The 17,419-nt window shown below is 32.2% G+C and overlaps 1 protein-coding gene across 1 annotated transcript in view; it reads left to right on the plus strand.

The window, feature by feature from the left end:
• The window catches only part of LOC129233468 (transcriptional coactivator YAP1-A-like), a 171,915-nt gene that overhangs the window by 150,426 nt on the left and 4,070 nt on the right, over positions 1–17,419 (plus strand). Inside the window, exons 4-6 of the mRNA XM_054867492.1 lie at positions 395–592; positions 2,969–3,197; positions 12,572–12,666. Of these exons, the coding sequence (XP_054723467.1) occupies positions 395–592; positions 2,969–3,197; positions 12,572–12,666 (522 nt within the window). The remainder of the gene's footprint in view (positions 1–394; positions 593–2,968; positions 3,198–12,571; positions 12,667–17,419) is intronic.

Below are 17,419 nucleotides of genomic sequence, written 5' to 3' on the forward strand. Positions count from 1 at the left end.
CCTCCACGGCTGATGAGCTCTGGATTCACTCTTTATCTATTCCTACTTAATAACTGTTTGCATTTTTCCTTTTTATCATCATTTATTATTTATAATTTGTTTAATATTAGAAATTCTGATTGCGTAATTTTATATATATATATATATATATATATATATATATATATATATATATATATATATATATATATATATATATATATATATATATATATATATATATATATATATAAAATATATATATAATATATATAAAATATATATATAATATATATAAAATATATATATAATATGTATATATATATATATACTTTTTTTTCATGTATAAATATGTAAATGCAAATTTGCAAGTTTAACAGAAATATGAAACTAAATTGTCATGTTTTTTTATTAGGCCAACAGCGTTAGCTTAGCAAGGCAACTACCTACACAGACCATAAAGCTGCCTTCAACCTTAACATCAGCTGTCAGTTCTGCTGCAACTTTGAACAATCAAATTAACTTACAACAAAGACAACAAAATCTTCGTGTACAGAGCTTAGAAATGGAGCGAGAGCAGTTAAGACTGAGACAGCAAGAAATCATGCGTCAGGTAAATGATTATACAATACTTATAATAACATAAAGAGGAAAATTAATTCAATATATGTAGATATACATATAGTTATTTATTAATTTTCTTTGGTATAAAATGATCCACTCATTTGCTAGCTTTTGTCTTGAAACTTGTAGTCTATTTGAAATCAGGATGGAAGATACTTCACTTTGATTTTTTTTCATTTAAATTTGGTGTAGTTTAAATATTTATAACAAGGATTTTCCTCCTTTCTTTTAACCTATGAGGCATTGAAAAAGTGCAAAATATCTAAATGAGGCAGTTACTGTTATTTAGAAGCATTGTCGTTATGATTAAAACATGGAGTTATTGAAGCAGATTTTTTTTTGCTATCAAAGAATTAATAAATTGATCATGATAGTTTCAGATTTTTTACTTATGTTATGAAGAGAGAAATTTAAAGGTAGTTAATGATATAGTTATGTTGTGCCTCCCCCCCCCTCCAGATAAAGAATAAATAAACAAATAAAAATCTGCTACTCCACACAACTTACAAATAGAATAACTAAGATACCAGAAAATAAGATCCAATATTGCACTATTCAGAGTCCTTTGGATAGCAGCTTAACCCTAGAACCATCTTTTCCATTCCTTTGGAAAAAGCATTTTCAATTAATATTAGGGCAGTAAAAATCATGATGACTGAACTCTTGTTAGACATGAAACTAATAACACAATTGAATTCATCTGCTTGTTTTGATACAAATCAATATTTGCTACCCTATAAATATTCCCAGATCACAACTTTTTTACTCTAATTGCTGCTCAAGAATTCCACTGAATCCATATCAATATCATTAGATTTTCAGTCTTTATAGTAAGAGAAAATATCTTTGAGTGAAGATAAAAGCCTTTCTCTCCTTTCATATCCAATGAATTCAATGAAGGTGACAAGGTTTGGTTATGGAATCCCATCCGATGGAAAGGTCTTTCACCCAAATTGCAGTCGCATTAAGATGGACCCTATAAAGTCCTTAACCGACTGAATGACGTTGTCGTGAGGATCCAAAAATCACCTAATGCAAAACCTAGGGTTGTACATTATGATCGATTAGCCCCATACCATACTCATGAGTATTTACGTAAACAACCATGGTTGATAACATAAAAGTTGTAGATAATTTTTGCTTTTAATGTTTAGTAATATTTCTTGTTATTATTGTGTTTTCTGTATCTGTTAGTTATTAATTAATGTGTATATTTGTAAACTTGTGATTGAAGTTTGGCACCCTTTCTGGGGATTGTACTGCCCGGGACGTGCAGTCCTTAGGAAGGGGGCAATGTTACAAATTTTGTAAATAGTAATTATTTTTGTGATTAATTTGTCGTAATCTAGCTTAATTTGGGCGTTTATTCCATTATTTTTCATCTAAAATTATTGTAGTAATGTAACCTGTAAATAGTTACTTGTACGAAATTAAACCCCCTGACATTCGACTGAAGTATACGGACCCCCTATTTTTTCATTGATAAAACTTGTGAATGAATAAAAAGAAAGTACGAGATATTTGTAGAATGTTAATGTTATCGAAACTTCTCAATGGAACATTGTGGAAACTTTTCAAGGATTCATAAATATCCTCTGTGGCATAAAAAGTCAGACTCGATTGAGAAGTTGTTCTGAGAGTGTATTAGCTCTGTTTATTTCGAGGCATTTCGCTGTTTTGTTTTGCGTATTTGAATGTAAATACGTGTGTAACCATTGAGTTTACGGTGTTGATTGATATTTGCTTAATTGCTGATGATTAATTTAGCAGTTGTTAACGATCTTTCCTGTACATAGTGTAAATAAATCTCCTGTGTTTTTCTCAAGAACTGTGTCGTCCTTTCAAGGAAGTCGGAAGCTGCACCGGAACCTTTAACAATAGCCAATGTGTCTTGTCTTGGCAGATTGTACCCAGCTTCTATCCCCCTCCTCCTTTCACATACACACGTCTGCAGACACCTTGGTAATAAGGCATTTACTTCATGAGTCCAACCACTGAAAATATTTAGATTTAAGCTTTGAAGATTGATCTCAAAAGTTAATAAATAAAATAATTATGATAGCTAAATACTAATAACATCAAATGATTTTTTTAAATATTGCTATGAGATGCATTGTCCATTTTATTTCTATTGTGTTTCAGGTCAGTTAAGAAGCAGATGCATGTGCAAAGTCTCTATCATATACATAAAAACTTTTCTCAGGATTTTTTTTTCACTTTTGTTTAAAATTCTCATAATGGAATTCACTGGAAATAATAATCAAGATAGCATAAAAAGTATCTTAGTTGGGAATGCAAAGTTTTTAAATTGATGTTTTCCCCACTAAAACATTATTTTTTATTATTGTGTTTTTCAAATTTCCAGCAAGAACTAATACTCAGACAAAGCCTTGGAGAAAAACTTACTTTAGCTGCTTCACCTACTGGATCCCTTGTTGATCTACCTCCTGTTACAAGCCTTGACTCCTTTCTAGATGGTGGAACTGATTTCCATTCCCGCCAAGAAAGTGCAGACAGTGGTCTGGGTTTAGGTACTAACTATAGCCTTCCCCACACTCCAGAAGATTTCTTGAGCAACTTAGATGATGTAGAGGGTAAGAAACAGTTTTTCAATGTGAAGTATTAAGAATTTTTCAATAAAAAAATGGATGCTTTAATTTGTTAATCTTAACTTTTGCCAAATTAAGCCATTGCATTAACATTTTATTGATATTTCACTAATGATGTATTTTAAAATCTATTTTTCTGTGACTACTTTGAGAAAAGTTTGAAAACAATACTTTTTGTTAAGAAGTAGATTAACACACCAGTAGTTCCTAGTTCAAGGTTTATATTTGAAAAAAAAAAGGATTCCAGGTTTCCCAATGGATTCAAAAGTGCATCAAGTGTGCAGAAGTAGGGATTGCAATACCGGTATACCGAATATCGGTATTTCGAGCAATTTCGAAATACCGGTATTGCTGAGGTAAAATACTGGTATTGTCGGTATTAACTGAAAATAATAAATATGTAGTTTCAATTAAAGAATGTTCAGTTTAACTTATTAAAAATCTACTTATATTTTAAAATGTACATTTCTTTTTCCATGCTACAGATCCAAACCCAATCTAATGATGTAAAAATTTGGCTTCAAAAGCATGAACTAATAGAATAACATTAAACCAAAGTAGCGGAAGATTGCAAAATGATATTGTCATTAATAGATCGTGAGATGAATCACATTTTCGTGCTCTTTAGTGCACCATGTTTTTATTTTTTACATTTCCCTGATCATTCACTTTCCCTATTTTGAAAGTTAATTTTGAGTATAATTTTGAATGCATTTGTCGTATGTCTTATGAGCAATTTATTTGAACCATCAATTGTAGTGATACTTAATGATTTGTTTTTTAATTATTTGTCTCAACTGTACAAAATTTGACAAAACCTTTTTCGTATTAGCATAACAAATGGTAATTTGTTGTCTCCAGCATTGGTTTGTTGTCTTGTCTCACTATTTGGCTTTATACTTGGCAATGTAATATTTAACAAGAAGTTCCGTCTAGAACTAGACGAGCCTACTTTCCCGTATACCCATACTACTTTCTAGTACCTGATCAATATTCTCAAAAATAGCTAAAATCGCAAATTTTTTCCAACATATTTTTTTTAATATTTTAAGCTGATTTCTAGGAATAAAATATTCCTTACTTTTCTTCAAAAAAACGAACAAATAAAATAGCAGCACCTTTTAAACAAAGCAGCTAATACACTTCTTTCCATTAAAAATTTTTTTTAACAGCTTTTAAAACGAAAAAATAATAATAAGTTCATTAAAATAAATACATCATATAAAAAAAATCGTTTCTTTTTCCCCTGTTGCCGAAAATAATTTTTTAAACGAATTAATGCACTTACCAAAATAAAAAAAAAACAATAAAATGTCAACTTAAAGAAATAATTTTCATTGTAAAAAAAAAAAAAAAAAATCGTCTGCGCATATTTTTCGAGTTTATTCACCGAAAACCAAATACCTAAATTAAAACTTTAGCGTGAAAATAAAAACAAATCATATCAACAATAATTATTTCACAGTTAAAACCACAGCAGCGGAGGTCGGAGTCGGAGTCAATCTCATTTTGGGATAAAAGAGTCGGAGTCGAATATCCAAGAATCGGAGTCAGTCATTTGTCCTCCGTGTATAAATGTTTGCCAAAGCTACGAAGTCAGAGTCGAAGTCGGGGAGTCGGAGTCCGATTAATTGTCGGGAACAGGAGTCAGAGTCGGTGTCAGGTCCCCCTAAATTTTCGGAGTCGGAGTCGGGAGTAGGTCGTCAAGAGCTATTTCCAACAAAGTTTGTTTGAAGTAAATCCGCCTTCAAGTACGGAATCTACATTGACTTTCAGTTTCCCCGTAGGCGCTAATGTTAAGGGATTTGAACTGTTCAAAATTGAACGGAAAATTGTTCAAATCAAAAAGATATCTTATATACAAGTTTTTTATCAAAAGCTTTTTCCTACAAAGTTTGTTTGAAGCAAATTCGCCTCACAGTTCGGAATTGCTTTGAATTTCCCCGTAGGCGCTAATGTTAAGTTTTTTTGAACTGTTCAAAATTGAACAAAAAATAGTTCAAATCAAAAAGTGAAATATGGGAATGAGGTGTCCTCGCCGAGATCTTTCGAACAAAAAAAAGTTTGTTCGAATCGGACTATTCATTCAAAAGTTATTAGGGGGGGACAGACAGACAGACCGACAGACAGACCGACAGACAGACCGACAGACCGACAGACAGACAGACAGACAGACCGACAGACATTTTTCCCCATCTCAATACCCTACTTTCCAATTTTTAATTTTTCAATATTTATTTAATTATTTTATTTATTTTTGACTTTTTTTGTTTTTTCACGATATTTTTAAGATGCATTAAGCCTTCTTTCATGCTTTTTTCTTCTTTTTCTGACTGTTACTGGGAAAGTAGGCTAACAATAAAATGTCAACTTAAAGAAATAATTTTCATTGTCAAAAAAAAAAAAATCGTCTGCGCATATTTTTCGAGTTTATTCACCGAAAACCAAATACCTAAATTAAAATTTTAGCGTGAAAATAAAAACAAATCATATCAACAATAATTATTTCACAGTTAAAACCACAGCAGCGGAGTCGGAGTCGGAGTCAATCTCATTTTGGGATAAAAGAGTCGGAGTCGAATATCCAAGAATCGGAGTCAGTCATTTGTCCTCCGTGTATAAATGTTTGCCAAAGCTACGAAGTCAGAGTCGAAGTCGGGGAGTCGGAGTCCGATTAATTGTCGGGAACAGGAGTCAGAGTCGGTGTCAGGTCCCCCTAAATTCTCGGAGTCGGAGTCGGGAGTAGGTCGTCAAGAGCTATTTCCAACAAAGTTTGTTTGAAGTAAATCCGCCTTCAAGTACGGAATCTACATTGACTTTCAGTTTCCCCGTAGGCGCTAATGTTAAGGGATTTGAACTGTTCAAAATTGAACGGAAAATTGTTCAAATCAAAAAGATATCTTATATACAAGTTTTTTATCAAAAGCTTTTTCCTACAAAGTTTGTTTGAAGCAAATTCGCCTCACAGTTCGGAATTGCTTTGAATTTCCCCGTAGGCGCTAATGTTAAGTTTTTTTGAACTGTTCAAAATTGAACAAAAAATAGTTCAAATCAAAAAGTGAAATATGGGAATGAGGTGTCCTCGCCGAGATCTTTCGAACAAAAAAAAGTTTGTTCGAATCGGACTATTCATTCAAAAGTTATTAGGGGGGGACAGACAGACAGACCGACAGACAGACTGACAGACAGACTGACAGACAGACCGACAGACAGACAGACAGACAGACAGACAGACCGACAGACATTTTTCCCCATCTCAATACCCTACTTTCCAATTTTTAATTTTTCAATATTTATTTAATTATTTTATTTATTTTTGACTTTTTTTTGTTTTTTCACGATATTTTTAAGATGCATTAAGCCTTCTTTCATGCTTTTTTCTTCTTTTTCTGACTTTTACTGGGAAAGTAGGCTAAAAATGACATAGTGCCTTTAAAATTTGCATAGAGATAAGCACAATCAATTGAAACATATTTTCTGATATTTACATCTAGCAAGATTATATTTAGTCAAGTTTACTGTAGATTTCAAACCGAAGAGTTGCTAAAAAGCAAACACGAATCTCTCCTGCTCAAGAGAAAATTACGTTAATATTGAAATATTTAGTATCGTCTCTCGGTAAGAAATTTCAACTAGCTATAAATTTTAAAAATATAATAATACACAAAATACAAAAGAAACACACATACACACACAAAAAAAAGGGAGTTTATCTAAAAATAACTCGCAAGAGACCGAATTACTTGAAGATGAAGGACTTCTAGACAATTAGAAGAGGTTATGTAACCGATTGTTAAAGGTACTATTGAGCTGCGTAAATTCAGAAAGAGTATTTTCAACTGTAGGAAAGTTGAGCACTAAAATGAGTTCCAGGCTTAGAGATAACTTAATAGATGCACTATGTTTTTTACTATTATTGATTTTTTTCTTATGATATTTGTTCCTTCATTTTATATTTGTTCACAATACGTTTCCATAAATGATACAATTTGTGTACAAAATTATGAAATGTGGCAACAAAATGAAATGTTTTGGAGCAGAGAAATTTCAAATACTGGTATTAATATTGGTATTCTGGGATCACGTTTTAAAAATACCGAATACCGGTATTGAATTTATGGTCCGGTATTGCATTCCCTGTGCAAGAGGTATTACCTCCTGCACGGTTGAATCCATTGGAAAAAATGGAATGCTATTTTTTCAAATATAAACCTTGAAGTGGCTACTACTAAGCACTGGCCACTACTGTTGTGTTTATCTTACATAATTTTGTTCCTGGTATGAGTACAAGCAATTGTTTACATTTATTTTAATAATGCAAACACAATTTGTTGCTCACACACTATACACACCTTGTACACATTGCTCTTCTTGCGCTTTAAAAGTGAATCAACACATAGCTTTGTGGCATAGCACTTAGTATATGGACTGCATTTTTTTAAAAAATTACTCTATTTCTTAATTCAGTTAAAAGTTGTCTTACATTTTTTTCCTTTATTGCAGAACAACTTACAAAGTTTCCTTGAATACCTTCTGTTTGAGCTCTTTAAAAATATGAACAGATGGAACACATTTCCTTTGTAGCAAAAGATGAGAAAAACCAGAATTTTAATCAATTTTAAACTAAATTTCAAAGTTATTGTAAAATATGCTTTAATCAGCAAAAAAAATCTTCCTTAGAGAAATCTAAAGTTAGACTGTATTAGTAATGTAAGAGCAGAGGATGATTGTCTGGTGTTATGCAATATAAACATGTTCACATTATGAAAACTATTTAATAGTCATTCAATAAATTTTTTTTTTCTTTTTGACATTTAATGTTGAAAAATATGCAAAGTAAGGTCATAAGAAATGTTTTTTCCACTATTATTTTTATTATTATTCTTAATATTTAGTATATTTTTAATCAAAAACTTTTTTTTTTTTTGGCAAATCTGAATAGAGCTGTTTGCACAATTCTTTTCCAAAGTGAACAAATTTTTAAGGATTTACGATTTATACAACTCAATTTTTATTCTTTGACACTGCAGTAATAATTGTTCCGAAAAGTTTTTGGGTTTTTTTTTTTTGTTTACGCTCAAAAGGTTTTAAAGTTGTAGAAAAATTGTATTTGAAGTAAATTCTCTGCAATATATATATATATATATATATATATATATATATATATATATATATATATATATATATATATATATATATATGTTACGGCCAAAGCTCGAAGTCCGGCCAGTTCGCGAACTGGCTGGCCAATTCGCGAATTGGCCAAGAGGTTTGGCCAAAGCCCGAAATACTTGCAATTAATATTGCATTTTCTACTTTGGCTAGCCATTTCGCGAAGTGGCCAGAAATTCTTGGCCAAAGTCCGAAATGATTACGAAATATTTTAGATTAACAGGTAAACGACGCATGTGTCGCTTCCAGTGTGACGGCGCGGCATGCAAGTGGTAGAAACTAGAAAATAAGGGTTGGTTCAGGGCCGTCGAGAGCCAAATCGAGTCCCTTGTCAGTTTCGCCACCAGGCCCGCCTCCCTCTATAAAACCAGTCAAATTTATAGTACTTTAATACAGAGTCGGATCCCTAGTTTCCCAATAGGCTGATATGATGTCATCTCGTTGGGCTTGGAGGGTGCAACCATGTCCCTGTGAAGGTCGTGACAATAGATATTCTAAACTTCGACCTCGTTTTTCTTGGCGTTAGTTCTTCGACTGAGCTATGAGTATGTATTTCTGATATTTTCACTTCTATATGTGAATACTTTCAGTTGAAATTACATGCGATCGCTAATAAAGTGTCATTCACGTATTGTGTAGGCATTTTTTTATTCATTTTGTACCTCCCCCCCCCCCACCTTGTGAGAAAAAATAAGCATGCGCTATACCCCTTCCCATTTTGCTTATATAGGATTTTATGCCATATTGTGCGTCACAGGATGCTCTTTTCCCACGTTTTTTGTTGTTCATTATTTAATGCTTACCTAAGAATTTTTGTGACCCCACTTCCCTTGTCAGAGAAAATAAGCAGCCCTTAGTCTCCCCTTTCTGCCTACATAATACTTGACCGGTTCCAGATAAGGTTAAGCCTAAGGCTGTGTTTCTCAACCTTTCAGTGTGTGTGACACAAATTTTAAAAATAATTTTCATTCTGAAACCAAACCTAATCACAAGTAAGGAATTTAGCGTGTGCTCCCCCCCCCCCCCCAGAATTCCATTTAAAATCGGTTCTATTTAAAATCCCTCTGAATCCCGAATTTCTACAAAACCACATCTCAGAGAAAATCTCGAAGCCAAAATCAGTCATGACTAAAAAATTAGCTATAAAGTAGTGATGAAAATCCAAATATAGCAACTTAATCTTCGGCAACACACGTTTTGGAAAGGACTTATTGCACGAATAATATGAACTTGTTTCCATTTAGAAATTAATTAAATAATCATGTCTGATTTTTTTTTCTTGAAATATGCTTTATTGGAAGCAGAAAGTTTAAAATTTGAGAAGCTGCAAATGTTTTTTTTTTCTTTCTGCTTTCATTTGTGTAGAATTGACAATTAAAAAACGAGATAGCAAAGATGGGAAATTTAGCATGTTTTGCGCTGAGTCCATGCGATTAGTCTGTACTCACAGTCTATTCACACCGTTGCGTTGGTGCGACAAGCCATTTCGAAAAGTATGAGAGTACTTTTATTAATTACAAGCTATACCCGCATGACGATTCCCGTGCTAAGAATTTAAAGGAAGGTTCCTGAATAAATCAAAATCCCCCCACCCTCCCATCTCTGATGCAAAATAATCATTTTCTTATACTTAAATGCGTATACTCTTTAAGAAAATCTATTTTTAAAAAAATCTGCAATTGTAAAATATTTTGCTACATGAAAAAGACATTAAAGTACATAAAAAGTTGCTTTAAAATGTAAAATAATTAATAGAACTCTGTAGTTTTTTCTCCAAACTCGCCAAGTTACCACGCTTCGTTATCCAATCGATTTGCAAGCGAAGCGAACTCCGGTCAATTAGCGATATAACCTTTCTTACGAAAGCGTTTAAAGGATAATCCCGCTCTCTCGTCTTCCTCGCAGAGAAGGTAAATAAAAACACATTGTATCTAGAACCAAAGGAAAATCTCGCTTATCCATCCCCCGTAGAAGAAAAGAGAATTTTGCTCAAATATACGCAACGTAAATTATATAAATGAATGCCGCATCCTCGAGAAGAAAAAGTTTTGAATTAAAACTTCGCATTGCAAATACAGCAAGACGAAGAGAAAACCAACTAAAATACACGCAATCAATTCAGCCTTAAAATAAATGCAGTAAAACATGCGTGAACACGTTCGAAAAAAAAAGAATTAAAATAAATACTATGACAGTAAGAACAACCTTTCCTAAATGTAAGGAAAATATGCTTAATTTTCTAGATTGCTTTCTCTTCCGAAATATTGATTCAACAAAATTTTTACTGTTTTACAAAGGAAAAAACAATGCTAAGAGAAAATTAAAATAAATATAATGACATTTATGTATAAAGTATTAATAAGGACATGTTGTAGGGGAAGTTTGACAAAAAGCGGCATTAAAGAAATGTCTTTAAATAATATTAACAACACAACTATTTTCGCTTTTTAATTTGTTTTAATGAGCCCTTATTATGAAGGCTTTCCAAAATAATTTAAAATTTTTTGAAGCGATATTTTTTGGTACAATGTGATCCAGGATCTTTAAAATTAAGTCTACGGAACAGAAAAAGACTGTCGATCGTCCTTAATTTCATTTACCTTTGCATTCGCACACTTTATACAACGCATTTATTTAAGATATAATTCGCTCACTTGAAGGGCGCAAATGTACTTCTTTACGCAATCACGTTGTTACATCATGTACTTTCACTGAATAATATCTATTATGGCTTAAATACGAAAAGAATAACACGAGATATTTTTAAACATTTCAAGCTTTTCAACAAAGAGGTATCAGATATATTTGAACTCGTTTTTGAAGCAAGTATACTTTAGAAAAAATAGTACATCGAAGTACTCATTTCAAAATACATCATTTCTTAAATTGTGTAAAACAGTCTGCTCCTCATTTCTTTTTTCGTACTTTGGCCGATCGTCCATAGCCACTTCGCGAATTGGCCGGCCAAAGCCCAAAATGAAGAAAATTTCGGGCTTTGGCCGGTAAGTTTTCGGCAATGTTGGCCAGTTCGCGAATTGGCTGGCCAATTCGCGAACTGGCCGATTTCGGGCTTTGGCCGTAACATATATATATATATATATATATATTTTTTTTTTTTTTTTTTTTTTTGAAAATAACAAAAAATACCCTTGTAATTTTTTCTGCATAGCAGGAAGATGATTTAAATATACTACAAAAAAAATTGAGGCAGATATTAGTTGGTACTCCAAAAATATGACTTAATCTCCCAATTGAAAAAGCATAAAAACTGACGTTAGATAAGGAGTAGGAACACCCCACTATTTACAGAATACTTTTTACTGTTTATATTGAAAGAGGAAAGTATTAGCTTGTAATTGATACCTAATTCAGCTTAATTGGTTGAAAATTTTTTTAAAAAGTCAAAATTTTGAAAAATATCTGAAGCGTAATTTTCATTCAAAAATTCTAGAAAAGTTAATTTTTTTGCTGTTAAGTCTTAACAGAAATAGTATGAGAAAGGTTAATGGTCTTCTTACTAGTCATTGCACCTTAAAGCAACACCTTACCATGGGAGTCTTTGATGATCCAAACTGTAGGGTTGCCTTTATCATGAGGAAACTGTTATGTACTCACATCTTATGTGGTTGTGAAGTGCTATCTGCTTATAGATTTGAACACCTCGGTCATCATTTACTCCAACCTTGGGATATTCTTGACATTCAAATTAGGTGTCTGCTGAATTTTTCTACGGCTACACTGCCGTGCTAAGCTCAAAAGTGGTATCTATAGCCGAGTTCAAAGTGAAAAATTACTATTTAAAGTTTTGCGCTACCAAGTATTTCATTCAGATGCAACTTTTTCAGATTTAAAAAAATATATATATTTCCCATTGACAAATGACTATAAAACATTGTATTTCGGTAGAATATGTGACAAAGAACCACCTGGTGACCGCAACTCGATTTTGATAAAAAGTGCAGATACGACATTTGTGCTTAGCACAGCAGTACGGGTCTGTTTAAGACTTTTGTTTGGGAACCAGCACAATAGACCTCTGATCGAAGTGCTTGGTTCAATTGAACTCCCCTTTTCTTTATTTCTTGAATGCCATGTATTAATTTTGGACATATTTTTGCAACTAATTATTGTACTGCTTACATTATAAAAAAGCTTTCATGTGTATATTTTGTTAACTTTTTTTTTAGATCGACATAGTAACGACTTAGGCTTGGACTTGCAAACAAATTTAGATCTTGGGGATGATAATATGGATACTGATTCTTTAGTCCCAAGTTTGCAAGTAAGTTGAGATGTAGTACATGAATTATATCATTATTAATATTTATTTTAGCTAACCAAGAAGAACAAAGACTATACTTAGTATATGCTTGTCATGTTTGTCCATTTTAAAAAATGTGCTTGTAATTCATATTATATTTTCAAAACGTAGAAGTTAGGAGTAATTTGTCTCTAGGTGATCCCCCCCCCCCTCACACACATGCACAAAGATGTGCAGTAGAAGACCGTTATAACACACACCTTGGGACCAGAGCCTTTGCGTTATACAGGTTTTTGCGTTATGTAGATCATTTCACAAATTTTGAAACTAATATTCAGAATATATCTATATATTTGCATTTCAGAATGAGTTTTATCTAGGATGAATATTAAAGCACCAATATTACAATTAGTTATTCACAAATAAATATGTTTCACAATCAAAATCCTGCACTTCTGCTAGCTTCATGGTTTGCATAACAGCTGCATTTTCAAGAGTCATCTGGTATTTTCTGTTTGCTATGAGTACTAATTTTCAATTTAAAAGCTTTGAAATAAGATGGAAAGATGAAAAACTTTCAAAATTTTATTTGCTCAACAATTTTTATTTTTGAAAAGCAAAACAGAGGGATTTTTTAAACTTCAAAACCTATTGTTTACTTCTGAAAACTAGTGCGGTTTATAGAGAATTGCGTTATACAGGTCGGCGTTATGACGGTCTTCTGCTGTACTTGAGTTTTAAAATATTAAAATGATTAATAATTGTGTTGGGATAACCCATAATGAAATATATTAGTCATTCCACATTATTTGGCTGTGAAATGTCCTGTACCTTATGCTGAATCTCAAAATATTTATACTCTTTTCCACTGTAACAATACAGATAACAAAGTTTTCTATTACTTTTAAGTGTTGTTTGTATTTTTTCACTGAGAAAAATAGAAATATTTTGAGACTTATCATTACATATGGGATATATCACAACCAAATACTGTGGAATGACCTAAAACGTTTTACTGTTTTCTTAATTTCATTTTTTTTTTAATTGTTACATTTGATATAAACAACTGGTATATAATTGCTACTTGCTAGTTATGTATTACTACTTATCATTTTGTATTTACAAGTTTGTGAACATAGAAGTGTTAGTTATTTGTTTTAAAATATTATTTTCTGTAAGCTGAAGTTTCTGTTCATATTAGATCAAAATTATCACATCCTATTCCGAAACACAGTTTTATCTTCGAAGAAAATTAAGAATTTTTTCTCCTGGTCAGATACTTTCCCCATAAGAGGTTTTTTTCTTATTTCTGGATTCCAATTCTTCATCAGATATGATCTCACATTCATTCAACATGTCATTAACATTCTCTTTATCAGTAACTTTTCCTGTCACGTCGGCATCTTCTTGTTAGGTTATCTTATCTAAAACACTCTTTTTATTGCTCGACACAATTTCTGTAGTGAAGATTTTTGTACAATGTAAAAGTTCAGCAGTTTAGGCATTAGCAATATATATATATATATATATATATATATATATATATACTGGGTGTCCCAAAAGGTCGTTTACAAACTTAACATGCTGGTCTGCCATATCATGATGAACAAGATTTACATAGTAACATACGTTCGCAAGCCCAATGCTGGCGCACTACGCACACCAAGTCAGGCACTAACGGATGCAGAACATGTCGCATATTTATTACACAAAGACGATTTTACACAACATTTTAGTTTTCAAGGAAGGCTTATAGCTGTTGTTGAAATTTGCTGCCTTTAACTGTCAGACACCGTCGCAAAGAACGAAGTACCGACCGTCGTAATAACGATCCATTCTGACAAGATTTCTCTGATCGCTGCGTTGTCGTTGCAACGTGATTATGAGAGCTGGCAGGACTCAAATTTTAGCAACTGCTTTAAGCTTTCCTAAAAGACTAAAATGTTGTATAAAACCGTCTTTGTATAATAGATATGTGACATGTTGTGCATCCGTTAGTGTCTGACTTTGTGTGCATGGAGTGCGCCAGCATTGCGTTTGCGAACACATGTTCCTATGTAAATCTTGTTCATCATGATATGACAGACCAGCATGTTAAGTTTGTAAACGACCTTTTGAGACACCCTGTATATATATATAAATATATATATATATGTAAATATATATATATATATATATATGTGTGTGTGTGTGTGTGTGTGTGTGTAGAGCGCTTAAAATTTTTTTTAGTTCCTATTTACAAATATTGTTTCAACTATTTAATAAGGTGTTGGAAAAGATTTTATCAGGTTTTGGACGTTTTTATAGCTTAAAAGTTACATTTCAAAAATTTAGGTTCGTTGTTTTGAACTTTGGCACATTAGTTAATATTCAAATTACATTTGATTCATTATAGGCTGACTTTAAATGTAACCACTACTCCAATGTTTGCACACTAAGATAGTTTTATGAGAGTAGAAAATCTGCGGATAAAAAGAATGACATTTTTTTGTAAAATACCTCTCCCCCCCCCTTTAGTAAATATTCTTTTGAAATTATGGCAATTTAATGTAGTTATTCCTGAATTCAACTAGCACTGAAGCATCATCTGGCCAATTTTTAAAATAAAAAAATAATACGTATTTCATGGATGTGCTTTAAAGGGTTCAAACCTTTTTTACAAATACTTTCTGGGGCTTGTTATAAAATTTTCATTTTAATTCCCTGGTATCAGGATCTTTTTTTATCCTGTCCAGGTTTTTGTTCAAATGCTGAGAAACAATGCCATCTGCCCGTAGAATGCTTTTAAATATTTCATTGGAAATGATCTGTTATTCTTGATTTTTGAATGTCATTATAGAAATATTTATTCCATTTACTGCATTAATATGTATAATTGTTCTGCCGAAAAATATTCTGTTACTTTGGTTAAAATAGATACTATATCTTTAAAGCACAGAAAAAAATTAATTGAATGTTTTCTTTTTTGTTGTTTTTAGTTGCCTTTTAGCTGTTGTAGATTCCTCTGTATTTCTTGTTTCATCAACATCTTTTAAATGGACAACTGTGATCTTAAAGTCATTTGCTAGGCATTCAAAGCTCTATGCTGAGTCAAAATCCACCTTAGTCGTTGTAAACTGCCAAAGTTCTGCATATTTCAGTCTAATGCCTTTGCCCCACTTTCCTGTTCTCTTTGTCATTTTGGTGAAAAGTGATAAAAGGAAAATGTTTGTACTTGTGTGGTTACAAAGTGTTTTGCATAAAAATACCGTAAAAATATAAACTGTTAAAGAGCTTTTGCTGTTCCTTTATTTAAACTTCTGTTTGGCTTTCTCAATGCTACTACCATAGAGGCATTACCAAAATTCAATTTTACATTTCTTAATTTCATCGCAATTTTCATTCATTTCCTTTTTGTCATGTGTTTGCAAAGAATAAAGAACTTATTATTTTGTAAGTTGGAGAAACCAGTACACCACAAACAGTATGTTTTCTATATGTGAGAGTCATAATGCATGCAAGAGAGTTCTTTCTATTTTTTTAAGAAAAATAAGTCTTTATAAAGTAAAATGAATTCAAAAATGATCTTCCGGCTTAGATTTGGGTTAATGATTTTTCTCTTATTTTTAGCATTTCCCGACCAAAACAATTTAACCAAGGCTGTACTACTTGTATAATTTCCTCCTATACACTCGTACTTTATATCTAATAAGGTTCAAAGTTTATCTAATATTTCTTTTTCAAGGCGTTCAGCAATGCTAGTATTTGCAAAAGTATAAAATCTAGTGTGCTTCAGAATTTTTTTATGAGTTATTTAAGGGTGTTGTTTAGCCTTTAAATAAAATATACTTAGCTGTATTTGAGAACGCATTACAATGCTTCAGTCCTGTTCAAAAGCAAAGTATTTCATCCCTTCTTACTGACTATAGGTAAATAGTTAAAAATTGTTGCACTCGCATCTCTGTAGACTAGCTGTTGCTTCAGTATCTAAAAAAAGTTCCGAATTGAATAGTGTTCACTAGAGGAAGTACTAATATGTCTGAAACTTTGACATGAAAATTCAAACTTTTAGTTAGTTGTAGTGACCAATAGACACTTTTAATTTAGTAGCTTTGTTTTTCATTAGTAGCTACATTACCTAGTACTTTTTTTTTGGAAACAAAAAGGCACTGCAGTAAAAGGTAAACGGTAGAAGAAAATATTGTCATATGAGAGCAAACAGAAGTTTCATTGGTATTTCTTTTATTTTCCCCGCAACCCTCAAGTGTTCAAACCCACACGTTTGCACTTGCTAGTTCTTGGTGGGATAGGAGAGTGAAACAAATAATGGCTTTCTTATCCATTGGCGACAAAGAATACTATGTGAGAACGCAGGGTAACTTATACCTCACTAAGTCCTACAAAATAGAAATGACTTTTTTTTGGGGGGGGAAGGGGGGGAATCAGTCAAATAGTCGCCAAAGGAAGACGTTTAGTCCCCAAGTGGCGAGTGATTAATTTCAATGTCTACCAAAATTATTATTTTACTAGCTGCGTTGCCTGGCTTTGCACGGTCCACCTTGAAAATAAAAGTTACGTCAAGTGACGCAAGTTCAACACTCAGGCTTGAACCAAAACAAAAAAAAGTCAGTAAAATTTTGCAGCGGATTGCAGAAAAAAACCCAAAAAGTAACTATTTTGAATCCCCTGATCACAGGAAAAGCCTCAAAAAAAAAAACAAAAACAAAAAAAAACAAGAATTTTACATGTTCATATTCGAGAAAAAAATGGCAACAGATCTTTCATCTCAGTGATT

Source organism: Uloborus diversus, chromosome 1 (assembly GCF_026930045.1).
Source record: "Uloborus diversus isolate 005 chromosome 1, Udiv.v.3.1, whole genome shotgun sequence".
Classification (NCBI taxonomy): domain Eukaryota; kingdom Metazoa; phylum Arthropoda; class Arachnida; order Araneae; family Uloboridae; genus Uloborus; species Uloborus diversus.